The sequence below is a fragment of the Nicotiana sylvestris genome, chromosome 6 (assembly GCF_000393655.2).
Source record: "Nicotiana sylvestris chromosome 6, ASM39365v2, whole genome shotgun sequence".
NCBI classification, from domain to species: domain Eukaryota; kingdom Viridiplantae; phylum Streptophyta; class Magnoliopsida; order Solanales; family Solanaceae; genus Nicotiana; species Nicotiana sylvestris.
Window position 1 is genome coordinate 123,327,519 of NC_091062.1, and position 15,308 is coordinate 123,342,826.

At 35.8% G+C, this 15,308-nt stretch overlaps 2 protein-coding genes across 2 annotated transcripts; both read left to right on the forward strand.

Annotated features, from left to right (window-relative positions):
- Positions 1 to 371: 371 nt before the first annotated feature.
- LOC138871223 (zinc finger BED domain-containing protein RICESLEEPER 1-like) lies at positions 372 to 1,541 on the forward strand. Its single transcript, XM_070149092.1, has 2 exons — positions 372 to 932; positions 1,173 to 1,541. Exons 1-2 carry the CDS (start codon positions 372 to 374, stop codon positions 1,539 to 1,541), a joined length of 930 nt encoding a protein of 309 aa, XP_070005193.1.
- A 4,648-nt stretch (positions 1,542 to 6,189) lies between these two features.
- On the forward strand, positions 6,190 to 14,772 carry LOC104220489 (DDT domain-containing protein PTM-like). The gene is made up of 10 exons (XM_009771367.2): positions 6,190 to 6,470; positions 6,773 to 7,712; positions 8,399 to 9,103; positions 9,268 to 10,513; positions 11,840 to 12,131; positions 12,253 to 12,377; positions 12,486 to 12,949; positions 13,028 to 13,056; positions 13,159 to 13,617; positions 13,716 to 14,772. Exons 2-10 carry the CDS (start codon positions 6,904 to 6,906, stop codon positions 14,381 to 14,383), a joined length of 4,797 nt encoding a protein of 1,598 aa, XP_009769669.1. The 5' UTR covers positions 6,190 to 6,470; positions 6,773 to 6,903; the 3' UTR covers positions 14,384 to 14,772.
- The last annotated feature ends 536 nt before the right edge of the window (positions 14,773 to 15,308 follow it).

The window sequence follows — 15,308 nt, forward strand, 5'->3', positions numbered from 1 at the left end:
TTCCATGAAAATTTGATCAAGAAGAGTGTAGGATGGCTTTGTGTCGTATGATGATTGTTGATGAACTTTCATTAAGTTTTGTTGAGAAGGAAGGCTTTAGAAACTTTATGAAAGTGGCACAACCTTGTTTTCGTTTTCCTTCCCGTACTACTGTTACACGGGATTGTTTTGCTCCTTTTAATATGGAAAAAAATAAATTAATGAAGTTTCTTAAAGGAACAAGTCAAAGAGTAAGTCTTACCACTGATACATGGACTTCTATTCAAAAAATTAACTATATGTGCATCACAGCCCATTGGATTGATAGTGAATGGATTATGCATAAAAGAATTATTAACTTTTCTCCAATTACTAGTCATAAAGGTGAAGATATGGCAAGGTGTATTATTGATTATTTGCGTGAGTGGGGTTTGCAAAATATTTTCACTATCACAGTTGGCAATGCTAGTTCAAATGATGTGACAGTGGAGAAGTTGTCTGACAAATTAGATGATTGGGGAACCAATTCCATGAATGGTCAACACCTTCACATGAGATGCATGGCTCATATTGTAAATCTTATTGTGAAAGATGATTTAAAAGAGTCAAGTATTTCTATTACTCGTGTTAGATGTGCAGTTAGATACATTAGACAGTCTCATGCTAAGTTGAGGAAGTTTCAGGAATATTGTGAAAGTAAAAATATTGTCAAGAAGTCTCTATGCTTAGATGTTCCTACAAGGTGGAATTCCACCTGCTTGATGTTGAGTAGGGCTATTGAATATGAGCGTGCAATTAAAGAATATTCTGATCGTGATACCGGCTTGTCACGTTATCTTATGTTTGATGCTATTTCAGATGGAAAGCCTGTAGGTATGCTTACAAGAACTGATTGGGATGATGTAAAGAGAATTGCACAATTTCTTGAAATATTTTATAATCTCACTTTGAAGGTATCCGGATCACTTTATGTAACATCAAATGCCCATTTTCTTGAAATTGGTCAAGTTGTTGTTTACTTAAATTGATTAATAACAACTGAAGATGAACTTTTGAGTGAGATGGCATCAAGTATGTGCAAAAAATTTGAGAAGTATTGGGGTGAACCAACAAAAATGAACAAAATAATTTTCATTGCTTGTGTTTTGGATCCTCGCTACAAGTTTACTACTGTTAGTTTTGTACTTAAGCAGATGTTTGGAGATAAAGGGACAATTATTGAAAAAGAGGTTCATACTTATATGAGTTCATTGTTTAATGAGTATGTCTCTAAGTCTGTTTCAAAAGATATTGGCGGTAAAGTTTCTACCTCTTTGCCAAGCTCTTCATTCAGCACAATGGAAACTTCAATTCCTGGATTAGGTGAACATTTAGATGAAATAAGGAAACATAAAGCTGCAAGTGGAGGTGTAGATTCTAAAACAGAATTGGAAAAGTATCTTGCAGAAGATCCTGAAAATGAAAGACCGGACTTTGATATCTTGGCTTGGTGGAAGGTGAACTCACCTAGATTTCCTATTCTTGCTAAGATAGCTCGAGATGTGCTTGCTATTCCTATTTAAAGTGTGGCATTTAAAAGTGAATTTAGTACCGGAGGACGTATTCTTGACCAATTTAGGAGTTCATTAACTCCTAAATTGGTTGAAACTCTAGTGTGCCTTCAAGATTGGCTTCGGAGTGAATCGCTTCCTATAAATGTTGAGGAAGATCTAGATTTTCTCGAGACACTCGAGGAAGGTATGTATATTTTAATTAATATTATTGTATTATTTAAGATAGTTAAATAATATATTAATTGCTTGACTTGTTAATATATATTCTTATTAGATTTTACTAATCTTGGCAAAGAAGCTTCCACCGGCGATGTTTGCTAGAGTTTGTTAGCTTCTATGTAAGTTCTCCATTTTAAATAATATACTTGTAAAAGAATGTGATGTATTACAAAGTTTTTAATATTTTTCTCTTTAATAACTTGAGGGTTGATTCTTGATTTGCTGCCCATTTGCAGATGGACTCAATGGCTCTTCTTCAGCTGCTTCCATGGCTAATTTTGCCTTAGTTTGAATTGGTTTCAGACTCGGTTTTCTCCATCTTATGGACTCCATCAATGTAGAGAACTTGTTCTCAATAACGTTTCTATTTTTCTGGAAAATGGGTTGTTGTTATACTCCTATATGTTTTTGTATTACTACTATAAAAGTTGGAAAACAACGGTGGTAGCTAGCTTTTAATTTTGTCTTACGTTGGATACTTCTGTCCCATATGAATATGGCTAGTATTACTGATGGTACACTTTGTGCTGGGTAAGCTCCAAATTTGCATGTGCTAAGTGCTAACTATCTGAGAACTTGGTTATAGTTTTAAAATGTATGCACACTTTAAAGTTCAGAAATACTCTGGAGGAACAAGATAGTTCATCGTCATCTGAGACATATAATCTGCCTTTATGGAGATATTAAGAAGCCAAAATTAACATAGCAGTATGAGATTCCAGTTCAAATCTTAGCAGTCTCGTGATTGCGGTTGTCTAATTGGGTCCTTCCGTACTATCGATTATGTTACAAGAAAATCGATAATCTTGACTTTTGTTTTGTTTGCTATGTATATTTAGGTGAGGAATAATTTCATGATGCAAGTTTAGTCAGGTACCCTTTTTTCTTTGATGTAGAAACGGGTATTTTTCTTTATTTGTGTATTCTTCTGTAGTCATCATAGCGATATACTTTCCCTTGAATCCCGCAAATTTTCTTATTGGTGTAATCGATAACCGAATCGATAAGCCCCAAAAATCGATAAATCAAAATCGAAAAAATCGAAACCTTATTGAAACGATAACGATAAGCATATGTACAAATCGATAATAGATAAGTAATTCTCGATAAGGGTCAAAATCGAATCGATAAATCGAATGCGCACCCCTACATTTCGGTCACCTCAATCACTTACGTAACATGGATGACATCATTATCGGGGTCTCTAGAAAATCGAGGTTCAAGTCCTTTCTGATCATTTTACTCTAAGAAACGAAGAGATTATCTGTATACGGTAGAAATTGAGGCTACCCGGTTTTATCTTTTGCTCGAAATGGGAATGTCGCATCAAGGAGCTAGAACGTTGAGTTCGGAACCGAAGCCTCTTTTTGGACCAAGGCCGACGTCAATCGCAGCCAGAAAGAGACAGACTCCGAGTGGCATCGGTATAACTTGATAATGGAAAAGGCGAGATATCTGCGATTGGTCGAGGATCGTGGCGTGAATCTCGGAACGAATCAATCCACGGCGGCTAATCAGATGTTAATATGGTTTCCTACTATAATTAGAAGTGTGCCTTATTTAGGACTCCTCTACTATATAAAGAGGGATCTCATTTATTTGTAATCATCATTGTTCACTAAGAAAAATATATACACTCATTACTTTCCTGTTATTTCACTTACTATTCATCAGAGTTGCTTTATCATTTATTGTTCTTACTATTCCACCTCGAGACTATCTCGAATCGAGGTCGAGACCTGGCTAGCATACTGGTTTGATTTATTTTATTCTCTAATTTATTCATTTATTTTCTTGCTTATCAATCAACATTGGACGAAATCACATATCCTTAAACCCACAATATAAGTTTAATTGTTATCCGAATTTGAGGGTAAACAACTGATGTTAACTACTCCATTCTAAGGTGGATTTTAAGGACCCGTTTGGCCATACAAAATTATCATTTTTTTTCTTTTTATTTTTTTATTTTTTTTTGGAATCAGTGTTTGCCCAAAAATCAAAAATTCACTTGAAGATGAATTCCAGAACTTTTCGAAATTTTAAAAATTCTTAAAAGACGTTTTTAAAATTTGCACTTCAAATCACTCAAAAAAATTCAAAAATAACTCCAATTTATATTCATGTCCAATCACAACTCTAATTTTTAACTTGAAGAAAAAATATTTTTTTCGAGTTTTCACAATTCTTATGTCTAAACGCCCATTAAGTGTTTGTTTTAGAAATACAAGGAGTTTATAGAAAAGGAAGGGATATTATAGGGATGATCAGCATAATATTCCCTGAATTAGGCAACTCAACAAAATGTTACTCTATAGTCTATCCTTTTCAATTTAAGTGAATCTATTTGATGGACACATATTTCAAAAAAAAAAGATTTTTGGTCCTTGGGTTTACATATCATAACATTTATGTGATTATAAATTTTTTAAAATTTGCAGTCTTAAGCATATCATAATATTTGTATAACTATAAATGTTTCTCACTACAGATAAATTTGAAAGTTTAAATTAAAATAATTTTGAATTTAAAACAAAGTTATTTTTAAACAAACTAAAAAGAAAATAAACTCACATAAATTTAAAATAAAAAGATAGTGCTATCATTAATCATTGTTAGCTGTTTCACATTTGCCTTTAAAACATATATTAGCTTGCGAAATCCAATTAGACATTGGGAGCATTTGACCCTTTTTTCTTCTTCTTCAGTTCTTTGTTTATGTGTTCTTCTTTCTCTTCCTTGGAGCACTAGGCCGTTAAAAGCAAAAGTTGGTTTCTGGCTCTCCGCAACACTTAGTAGGCGTTTGGACATAAGAGTTGTAAAATTTTAAGAAATGGTGAAAAAAGTGAAAATGGTATTTGAAAGTGAAAATTGTATTTGAAATTTAGAGTTGTGTTTGGACATAAATTTCAGTTTGGATTATTTTTTGAAGTTTTGTGAGTGATTTGAGTGAAAATTTTGAAAAACAGTTTTTTGGAGTTTTTCAAATTTTTGAAAATTTTAAAATGCATTTTCAAGCGAAGATTTTAAATTGTATGAACAAACGCTGAATTCGAAAAAAAAAAAAAATATTTTTTAGAAAAAAAAAAAAATTTGTATGTCCAAATGGGCTCTTATTTGAATGCGAAGTTAGTTTTGGCGGCTAACGCAAAATCACTGAATCTTTCCCGTCAATACTTTTTCTTTTCCTCTTTTTTTTCCGCTGCCGCCAATTCTTCTTCATATTCCGTCATTTGTCCGTGTCATTAGGAAAACATGCGTCCAAAAAGTAAAAGATTATCTAAAAAAGAGAAATTTAGTGAGTTGAGTTCCCGAGTCAACTCAGCACTCTACAATGCTCTCTCTATGTTTTTTCTTTCTTGCTGCTACCTAGTTCGGTGTTATCAACATTGTCCTTAGGAAAAAATATTGTCCTTTATTTTATATATATATATATATATATATATATTATATTGGTAGGATCATTTTTCTTTTCTAAATAAATTATTTATGTCTGGGTAGAACTTATCTGCTCAAAACAAATGACATATTTTTTTTCCTAGTACTTCGATTGCAATACTATCATTTTATATGATACATTATTATTTGCAGAGCAAAATATTTTTATATTTTATTTGAAAATCTTTAAATATTTCTTATAAGTATTCTTACCGTAAATTATGATTTTGTAGTGCTTATGACTACTAATTTTATCTAAAACGTCGAGGAATTGATGTTCGAATTTATACAATAAAAATAATTTGTTGACATTTGTACTATGAATCTTGAATTTTTAGGACAAAAAGAAAACTATTTCATTGACATCTATTCTAAAAGAAATACCATTTCTTATTTAACATCATATACAATTATATTTTCATTGTAATGTAGATGAAGCACTCTTTAACGATGTTGTAGGTTTACATATTTTAGTAGTTCATCCCATACACAATCATGCTTAAATTTTTAGATTATTTATTCATAATTCTACAATTGTAATCGTCTAAAAGTGGTTATTGATGAAAATGATGGAAGTTTAATATTTTTGGAAAGGAAATAAGTAGCAAAATGGTGGCATAATACATCATAATTAACGTAAATGAGTATAATAGTGATTTAATACTTTTATTATAGTTTAAATTGTAAGCAACTCAAATGATTATTTTCGATGACCAACTTAATTAAATGATTTTAATTTTTTTATTATATAAAAAGAAATAAATAAACGCATTGTCGGAAAAAAATATTTTTTTTTTTTTGGGTACATCAGTTCACTGTGATTTCTAAATTATTGAACTAAAAATGAACACAATGCACTTATAATCCTAGGGAATTATATATGAGCAGTGTAATTTTCTACTATGAATTTGTTTATGTTCACCTATGGAAGTGAAAATGGAAATCGAGTTTACATTTTGCCTAATTTGAAATTATAACTTCCCCCCTTTATTTCTCAAACTTCAACTGCTCTTTATTTTTCCAGCAAAATTCAAATTCAAATACACTATCACACCGCCAAATCGTCCGAGTCAACAAGTTTGAAACTCGGACATAACTGAGTTTCCATTTTACCAAAGCCCACAAAATATTATGGAGAAAGCCCTATTACTATAAACTTGGGTAGCAGATTTTGATTTAGGGCATAATTAAGCCTCTTCACACCACAGCTCCTCTCAGCGTTCTATCCCTAATCTATCCCTAATTCATTCATCATTCCTTCAATGGCGCTGCATTAACAAGGTAAACATTCAAATTCACACACACGTATACTGAATCTAAACATTATGTGTATATATATATATGTGTGTGTGTGTGTGTGTGTGTGTGTGTAATATGTGTGCGAATACTCAATTTATAAATCAATATAGGTGTGTACGGATACTCGCGTATGAACATATTCCTCCCTGTAACTTAAGCTGAGTTAAAAACTTAATATCGACAGTGTACAGATTGAATGCTTCATATTCTGCTGATTCCTTTTTTTTTAAGTTACTGCGATCTGATAACAATGCCCTAACATATGCATTGAATATGTGAATTAGGTGAGATTCAAATCGGTAAAGCTACAAGGCTATCATTATTGTGGTGATAACTGGTTGTTTTATGTGTATTTAAAACGAAATAAATTGGTCTATGGTGTGATTTGGATCGGATTGTGAGTTGGTTTGGTGGAATGGAGGCTGCTGTGGACAGATCAAAGAGGCGTGGTAGAAAAAGGCGTAGAAACGATGTTCACAATGTTCAGGTGGATCGGGATGGGAAGAAATGGGTGGTGGCATTGACGTCTAAGGCATTGTTGGGTAGATATGTTAGGAAGGAGTTCAAGGACAATGGGATATACTTGGGCAAGATTATATTTTATGATACTGGTTTGTATAAGGTTTTTTATGAGGATGGAGATTGCGAAGATTTCGATAGCACTGAAGTGAAAGCAGTTTTGTTGGAAGACGATGACTTGAATGGTCAATGGTTGGACAGGAAGAAAAAGCTAGACGATTTAGTAGCTAATAGGGAGGTAAAGGGTATTAATTCTCGAGCTGAGCATCCAGCTGAGCCAGTTAACGATGTAATTGATAAGTTTGAGGCGCCAGTTTTAAAAGATTTGGATAAAGTTGAGGTCAACCAACTAGGTTGTGATTCTAATTCAGCGAGTGATATGTCTGAAGATTATAGGGAGCAGGATTTGTGTCCAGATGTGGAAGTGCCTCTATTTCCTGCACCTCAACTGCCTCCTTCATCTGAAAGTATTGGTATTCCGGAGGAGTATGTATCGTACCTTTTGTCTGTCTATAGCTTTTTACGTTCGTTTAGTATCAGATTATTTTTATGTCCCTTTGGACTTGATGATTTTGTCGAAGCACTCAACTGTTCTGCTCCAAACACATTGTTGGACTCTGTTCATGTAGCCCTTATGCGTGCTTTGAGGCGCCACCTCAGAAAGCTGTCATCCGATTGTTCCGTGCTTGCATCAAAGTGCCTAAGGTACACATATCCAATTATTTCAGAAGGAACCGTCTTCATCTAGTTGATTAAGTCACTGCTGTTTGTTGTAAAAATTATGTTTTGATATTGTTTCACTCGAGATGTAAGTGCTGCTACCAGCCTTCCACAAAAATGTATCAAGCTAGAATAATGTCTCGAGCTCTGTTTGTGAAAAGAAGCTAAAAGTTAGATAGATAGCAGAGTTATCAAATTGGTGATCCCAATTTACCTATTGCCATTTATGACAGAATAAAGTTTCATTATTACTTAGTCTGCACGCACTTGGACAGGTTCATCCGATTCTGGTGCTGCTGCCCACCTAAAGACATTGGAATGCTTGATTTTCTTGTGGCCCATGCTAAAAGATTAGATCCTAACATGGCATTGCTCTTCTTTAGAATATGGATGAATAATTTCCACAATAACCATGCATCTTTATAAGCAGTAGCCAATGTTACCTTTTTGTAATGTTATTTTATTTTGACTGCCCTATGTCATCCTTATTGAAATACATTGCTGATATGTTTTTTTTCCTTTTTTTTTGAATGAGCAATAGTCAGGCCATCGGGCACTTCACTTTGCATTGCATATTTAGGCTTATACTTCTTCGATTATTTCATATTAGGTGCATTTTTGGACACTCACTGATGAAAGGTCTGAATTTAACTTATGCTGCTTGCTGTTAGGAACATCGATTGGAGCTTGCTTGATACAATAACTTGGCCAGTTTATCTAGTTCACTATTTAAGAGTAATGGGATACGCAGATGAACCTGCTTGGAAAGGTTTTTATCCTCATGCTTTGCAGAGGGAATATTACTTGTTATCTGCTGGCAGGAAACTCATGATTTTGCAGATCTTGTGTGATGATGTTCTAGATTCTGAAGAACTAAGAGCAGAAGTTGACATGCGTGAAGAATCAGAGGAAGGTACTGAGGCAGATATAAGTACCGGTGTTGCTCTTGTCAGTGCACCAAGAATAGTTCATCCCAGATATGCTAAAACTTCTGGCTGTAAGGATCAAGAAGCAATCGAGCTTTGTGAAGAAAATCATGAAAGAAACAAGTGTTGTGGTACTGATATTTTAGGATCCAAAATTAGTGGACAAGATTCTGTGTCTGATGTAGATCAACACAGTAACAGTGATGAATGCAGTCTCTGCGGCATGGAGGGGACTTTGCTTTGCTGTGATGGGTGTCCATCATCTTACCATGCTAGGTGCATTGGAGTTAGCAGGATGTATATACCAGAAGGAACATGGTATTGCCCTGAGTGTAGCATCAATGAAATCGAACCAAAAATTATGAGGGGCAAAACTCTGAAAGGAGCAGAGCTTTTTGGTGTTGATTCCTATGGACAAGTCTTCATGGGTACTTGCAGTCATTTGCTTGTGTATGTCCCTTAACTTCCTTTCCAACCTACTCTGCTCAGTTGCCTTACTTGGCTGTGGGCTGATTTTCTATTTGGAGATACGAAATGCACTTAATCCTATGTAGTTTAGGCTGAATCAGCTTTAGACCGTCTCTTTATAAAACACTTTTTTTTTTGTATTGTAGGTTGAAGGCCTTGGCTGGGGCAGATTCTATTTTCAAATACTACAACGAGAAGGACATTCCCAGAGTCCTGCGAGCACTTAATGAAAATCTGCAGCACAGTACTTTATATCTAGAAATATGCAAAGGAATTATGCGATACTGGAAAATTCCTGTCAACATCCCATTCCCTAATGGTGAACTATCTGAAATGGGTTCAGAAAGACCAAATGGAACAAAATGTGGTAGTTCCTCTACACTCTCTCCTAATTTGTTGGTTAAGGGAAGTCCCGAGAGAGAGACTACTGGAAGCTGTGTCACTGAATTTGGTTCAGAAGATGCTACTATGAGTAATTTCTCAAAGGAACATAAGCTCAATGAGACTTTTGGTGCAGTTATCCAACCTGATGGTATTTGTAACCAGGTGAATAGTGATTCTATGGCAAGCCAGAGTAACACACATATAGACTTGCTACCATCTGAAAAAGTTGGAGTGGAATACATAACTTCTGCTGGTTCAGTTGGTCAGCAGGTGATTCCATCTGAGTGGACTCAACAAGGCGACATAAAGTTGGTAGAAATTGCTCCTTGTACCTCAAGAAGCAGCAGCAACTCTGTGGAAAAAGCTAATAGTAATTGTGCTGGAATTTCAGTGTCTCTTGCATGTGAAAAGGCTTGTGGCAGACCCAGCAAAATAGGTTACAGAAAACCCACTGGTGGCTGCTTATTCATGGGGTCATCCTTTAGACCTCAACAATACATCAATAATTATCTGCATGGAGATTTTGCTGCATCGGCTGCTGCTAATCTAGCTGAACTTTCATCCGAAAAAAACCAAGGTGCTCAGAGTCATGCTTCAGACAATAGGCGGAAACTTTCTGCTAATGTTTTGCTTCAAGCAAAAGCTTTCTCATCAGCAGCGACACGCTTTTTCTGGCCGAATACTGAGAAGAAGGTTGTGGAAGTACCAAGGGAAAGATGTAGTTGGTGTCTTAGTTGTAAAGCTGCTGCTACTAGTAAGAAAGGATGCTTGTTAAATGCTGCAGCATCAAATGCCATTAAGGGGCAAGTGAAGATACTTGCTGGTCTTCATCCTGCAAGTGGTGCGGAGGGAAATCTACGTGGTATTGCCACATATATTGTATTGATGGAGGAGAGCTTAACTGGTCTGACAGTTGGTCCTTTTCTAAGTACAGCTTTTAGAAAACAATGGCGCAAACAGGCAGAAAAAGCTTCTAACTTCAATGTGATAAAGTCTCTTCTGCTTGAAGTAAGTTATTATGGAAATTTATTTATGCTGATTTTGTTAGCACCTTGTGCAAGTGTTTGCCACATGCTTTCTCCATCAATTTCGATGTCTCGGTTGATTAGATCTGTGGTAATAGTTATACCTTGCTTATTATTTTTAAGCATTAAAGTTTGCATTAGTAATATTTTTTGAGAATATTCGAGTCCTGGGTTATAAGATGTTTGGATTAAAACTACGTTTGTTTCAAGGTAGGGGATGTGAAGGCTAAAAGAAGGAACAAATGGTTTAGTTCTCTTAGAGGTCAGTATTTATATTTCACTTGTTTTTGGTATACCAGAGATGTCTGTAAGTTCTTACGAGGAGAGCTGTATGACCATCTAGTTCTACTTCCTTCTGCTTCCATAAAAACAAGGGGAACAGCTGTTATCCCCTCTTCTCTTACTTCTCTCCTCTTTCCTCTTCTTTTCACCTCAGTTAAACTTTATTACTTTAATGGAGTGTAAACTACTAGTATTAGACATTCTAGTGGTTTTGAAGATCATACAACATTAGCATGGATAATAAACAATTGCCATTTAATAGTACAGGCAAATCTAGTAAACTATTGTTATTGCTCAAGAAAGCGATGTTTATTCTACGATTTGTTTTTAAGACAACGTAATAGCAGTTAAATAATGAGAATTGCATGTGAAATAAATGGGAAGAAAAGTTACCATTTGACAGCAGCAGTGAATTCAGAGGTACATCCACATTATTTGCACATGTAGTTGTTGTCTCAACTTTACAGTTATTTATTGGGAGATACTCTTTCTGCTGCAAGTGCGGTAATGATTTGAGCCTTGTGCATTGATCACACTAGGGGCTCATCAAACTGAACTTGAATTTTGAATCTGGCATAAATACAAGGTTGCAAAATCCAATTTGCTTAAGTTGCACTCTTGATTTGATAGTTTACAAATTTATGGTGATAAGAACTGAATGCTTGTTATTACTATTTTGCTTGATCCCCAAAAAACTGAATGCTTGTTATTTATAAACTAGTGGAATTTCCAAGTGATCGGCAGCAAATTTGCTGCTTGCGGTAAATTTGCATTCAAATAAAAAGCCTTCTCCTACTTCTGAATATTTTAATAAGTCCTCCAACTTTTAAACTGTCAGAGTGCATTACTGATTCTCCAGTGTTGCATGTGTGATATTGGATTGAAAGTCAGATAGCATACTACAAACCCTTCCATTTGGCAAACCTCTATTGGATCCAATTGTAAATTATAGCTAGTATGTATACGTATGATCTTACCTATAGATAATATGTTCTTCATGCTCAAGAACAGATTCTATGCATTGCAGTTTGAGGAGAATATCCGGTTTGTTGCTTTTTGGGGGGACTGGCTTAAGCTTGTTGATGGTGGGGCATCTGAATCTTCCATCAGTCATTCAGCTGCTGGTGCTGCAGAATCAACTCACAAGCTTAAACCAGGGAGGCGGGGTAGGAAACCATTGTCAATGGTTAAAGTAACTGCTGCTGATTGCCCGGATAAACTGATGGACTTCACTTGGTGGAGAGGAGGCATGCTCTCAAAGCTTATCTTCCAGAAAGCGACTTTACCCCAATCAATGTTGAAGAAAGCAGCACGTCATGGTACTTGCGTATCCAATGAGCTACTTTTCTCCTTAGAACATTTTGATTCTTTTTGCGTTGAAATAAATTCATTGGAATAAAGGACGCAGAGAGAGTCCACTAACAACTTTCAATGTAGCAGGTGGTCTGAGAAAGATACCTGGTATTCATTATGCTGAAGGGTCCGAGACTGCCAAAAGAAGTAGGCAGCTGATCTGGCGAGCTGCAGTTGATGTGTGTAAGACAATGTCACAGCTTGCACTTCAGGTGATTTATGACATATTGTGATGGATGATTTAATTCCTTTCTTTCTACAGCAAACTTTTCAGTGGGGATGAGGATTTGTATTTTTTCTAAAGTTCGATCTTGCAACAGGTTAGGTACCTAGATATGCATGTGAGGTGGGATGATCTTGCTCGTCCTGAAACGAGCCTCCGGGATGGAAAAGGACCTGAGACAGAAATATCTGCTTTTAGAAATGCTTCCATACGTCATAAAAGAATTGTTGGAAATGAGGTTAGATATAATGTAGCTTTTGGGAATCAGAAGCATCTCCCATCTCGTGTCATGAAGAGTATGTTAGAAGTAGAGCAAAGCCAGGAGGGAAAGGAAAAATATTGGTTTTCTGAGTCACGAATTCCTTTGTATCTAATAAAAGATTATGAAGAAAACTTGGGAAAAGATCTCCTTTCAGCCAACAAGTTCACTAATGGACTTCCCAAGTTGCAGAAAAGGTCCTTGGTGGCTTCTCATAAAAATATATTCTCATATCTTGTGCAGAAGAGAGATGGTAACGAGAAACATTGTTGTGCTTCATGTCAAGTGGATGTGTTATTTAGGTACCATTTAATGTATATTTTGAAATTCTTTTTCATCTCTTTACACAATCCTTTGTTGACGTGATCTCCCTCTACCAGGAACGCAGTCAAGTGCAATACATGCCAAGGTACCACGATATATATATATATAAAAGATTGTTATTTGAGCTTGCTGATCAGTCTGCGCATCAGCGATTGATCTATTGAACTTTCGGGAATTTTTCTTACAGGTCTATGTCACAAGCAATGTACAATTAGTTCAACAAATGTTGCTAATGAGGACGTTGAGTTTATGACCAACTGCAAACAGTGTTACAAGAATAGAACTTTAACCCAAGATGAAAGTAGCAAAGAATCTCCTTCAAGTCCTTTACTCATGCGTGGACAAGATTTCGGGATTCACATGTCAGCCAGAAAAGGAGGAAAGGTTGGTAGTTGTAGTAATCCATCAGCATCCTGTGCGACTTCTAAGATGAAAAATTCTAGTTCTTCAAATTTGGCAACAAAAACGAAACCCCATTGGGGTGTTATTTGGAGAAAGAAGAACGACAATACTGGAAGTGATTTTAGATTTAAACACATTCTTCTGAAGGGCAATCCAGACATGGATTTGTTAAGACCTAGTTGCTACCTTTGCCATAAGCCATATGATCCTTTTCTAATGTACATCCGTTGTGAAACGTGCACACGTAAGTTTTGTTTCTATGCAGGACCTCTTGTTGTATTTTGTCTTGAATTTGTTGGTTACCTTTCTTTGGGTTTTGAGAATTAATTTTTTGAGTTGCAGATTGGTACCATGCTGAAGCTGTAGATATTGAGGAGTCCAAGATTTTTGAAGTTGTGGGGTTTAAATGTTGCAGGTGCCGTAGGGCTAGAATACCAATATGTCCTTACTTAGATCCGAAAAGCAAAAGGCAGTTAGAGGAGAAGAGGATTCGCTCAAGGGCTTCAAAGAAGGATAGCCAAGGAATGGAGCCTAATTTTTGTTTCATCTCAGAGCTACAGAAAGATGAAGAGATGACCAGTCCTGTGGTGCCCTTGCAGGGAACCACATCTTTAGAGGATAATAATCCTCTTGTTTCTGTTGAAGAATTCACTGAGCACTCTCCAGGGGGTGGTTGTGAAAAAAGTGCTGCAACTTTGTCTCTGCCGGGGCCAAGAAAACAGCCAGTCAGAGATGACTCATCAGCTACTTTGACCAAGAATGTCAAAACATCATCAAGGTTTCTACCTGATAAGAATGCTGATACGTCTTATGTCAAGCATGAGCCTGCAATTAGCACAATATCTGCTGCTATTGCAGTTCCTTGTAAGATGTGTTCACATGCAAAACCATGCCCTGATCTTTGTTGTGATACATGTGAAATGTGGATCCACAGACATTGTTCACCTTGGAATGAAGAGGAGTCTGGAGAAGATGGTTGGAAGTGTGGCAACTGTAGGGAATGGAGATAGTTGATGCTTAATCATCTGTGTAAGGTGCATCTTTCGCATGCATAATGGCTGATTGAAGGGGCTTGCCGTTGATGCTGTCACAATTGGAGAATGAATCAAAATGAGCAAGCCACTCGTGATGTCTGCCCAAGTAACTTAGTCTCCTACAATTCTGATCAAGTTTCCATCATTTGGTATCACCGCTTTTGCCATCAAAAGGAAATGATTTTCTCGTGATAAAGGAGTAGTTGAGCTGATTCAGGAAAACTAATTATGCACAATTACCTTTAGAAAAGATTACTAGGAGAGGTTGTGACATTTGCTCCAACCTTGACCGATAAGCAACCTTTTTTGTTGATGCTTATCTCATTTTTTACTTAAAAAAATACCAAAATTACCAATTCTTTTCCCTAATTTTTTAGCCTTCAACAACTATCCGCTTAGTGAAATGTCACTGGAAGAACTAAAGTTTACCAGTCAAATGACCAGGTGATGATCTCTCCTCCCACCTGTTGCGAGCATTCCTGTGTGATTATATTAACTTTGCCTTGAATAGTAAATACAATTGCATTGCTAAAATCTTGAAACTGCTCCTGGATATAACGAGAACATCAGCTAGTATTACGTTGTGGCATCTTTTGCTTGCTGCATAGCTGGAGACCTTATCAATTTATTTTTCCTGAGAGAAACTACTGAAATGTCATTCATACCATGGCTCAGTGCTACCTGTAGATGGCAAAATGGATTTTAAAAATAATTATCCATTCATATTATCCACTAAAAAATGGGTTGAATAATAAACTTTTTAAAAAGTAGGTTAAATATGGATAAGATCCGTATTATCCACTTAAAAATGGATAACCAATGGATTTAACTTTTATATTTGCAAAGACTCAAATTGGAAGTTCCTCGAGTTTGGAAGACGAGAAGTTCTCCCAAAAGTGAT

What these genes read in the sequence shown, in the direction of transcription:
- LOC138871223 (XM_070149092.1), top strand. Translation starts at nt 372, where the DNA reads ATGGCAAGGTGTATTATTGATTATTTGCGTGAGTGGGGTTTGCAAAAT. An exon ending in TTTATAATCTCACTTTGAAG is followed by an intron (nt 933 to 1,172) that starts GTATCCGGATCA and finishes GTACTTAAGCAG; the next exon opens with ATGTTTGGAGATAAAGGGAC.
- LOC104220489 (XM_009771367.2), top strand. Translation starts at nt 6,904, where the DNA reads ATGGAGGCTGCTGTGGACAGATCAAAGAGGCGTGGTAGAAAAAGGCGT. An exon ending in TAAAGTCTCTTCTGCTTGAA is followed by an intron (nt 10,514 to 11,839) that starts GTAAGTTATTAT and finishes TATGCATTGCAG; the next exon opens with TTTGAGGAGAATATCCGGTT. An exon ending in GAAGAAAGCAGCACGTCATG is followed by an intron (nt 12,132 to 12,252) that starts GTACTTGCGTAT and finishes TCAATGTAGCAG; the next exon opens with GTGGTCTGAGAAAGATACCT.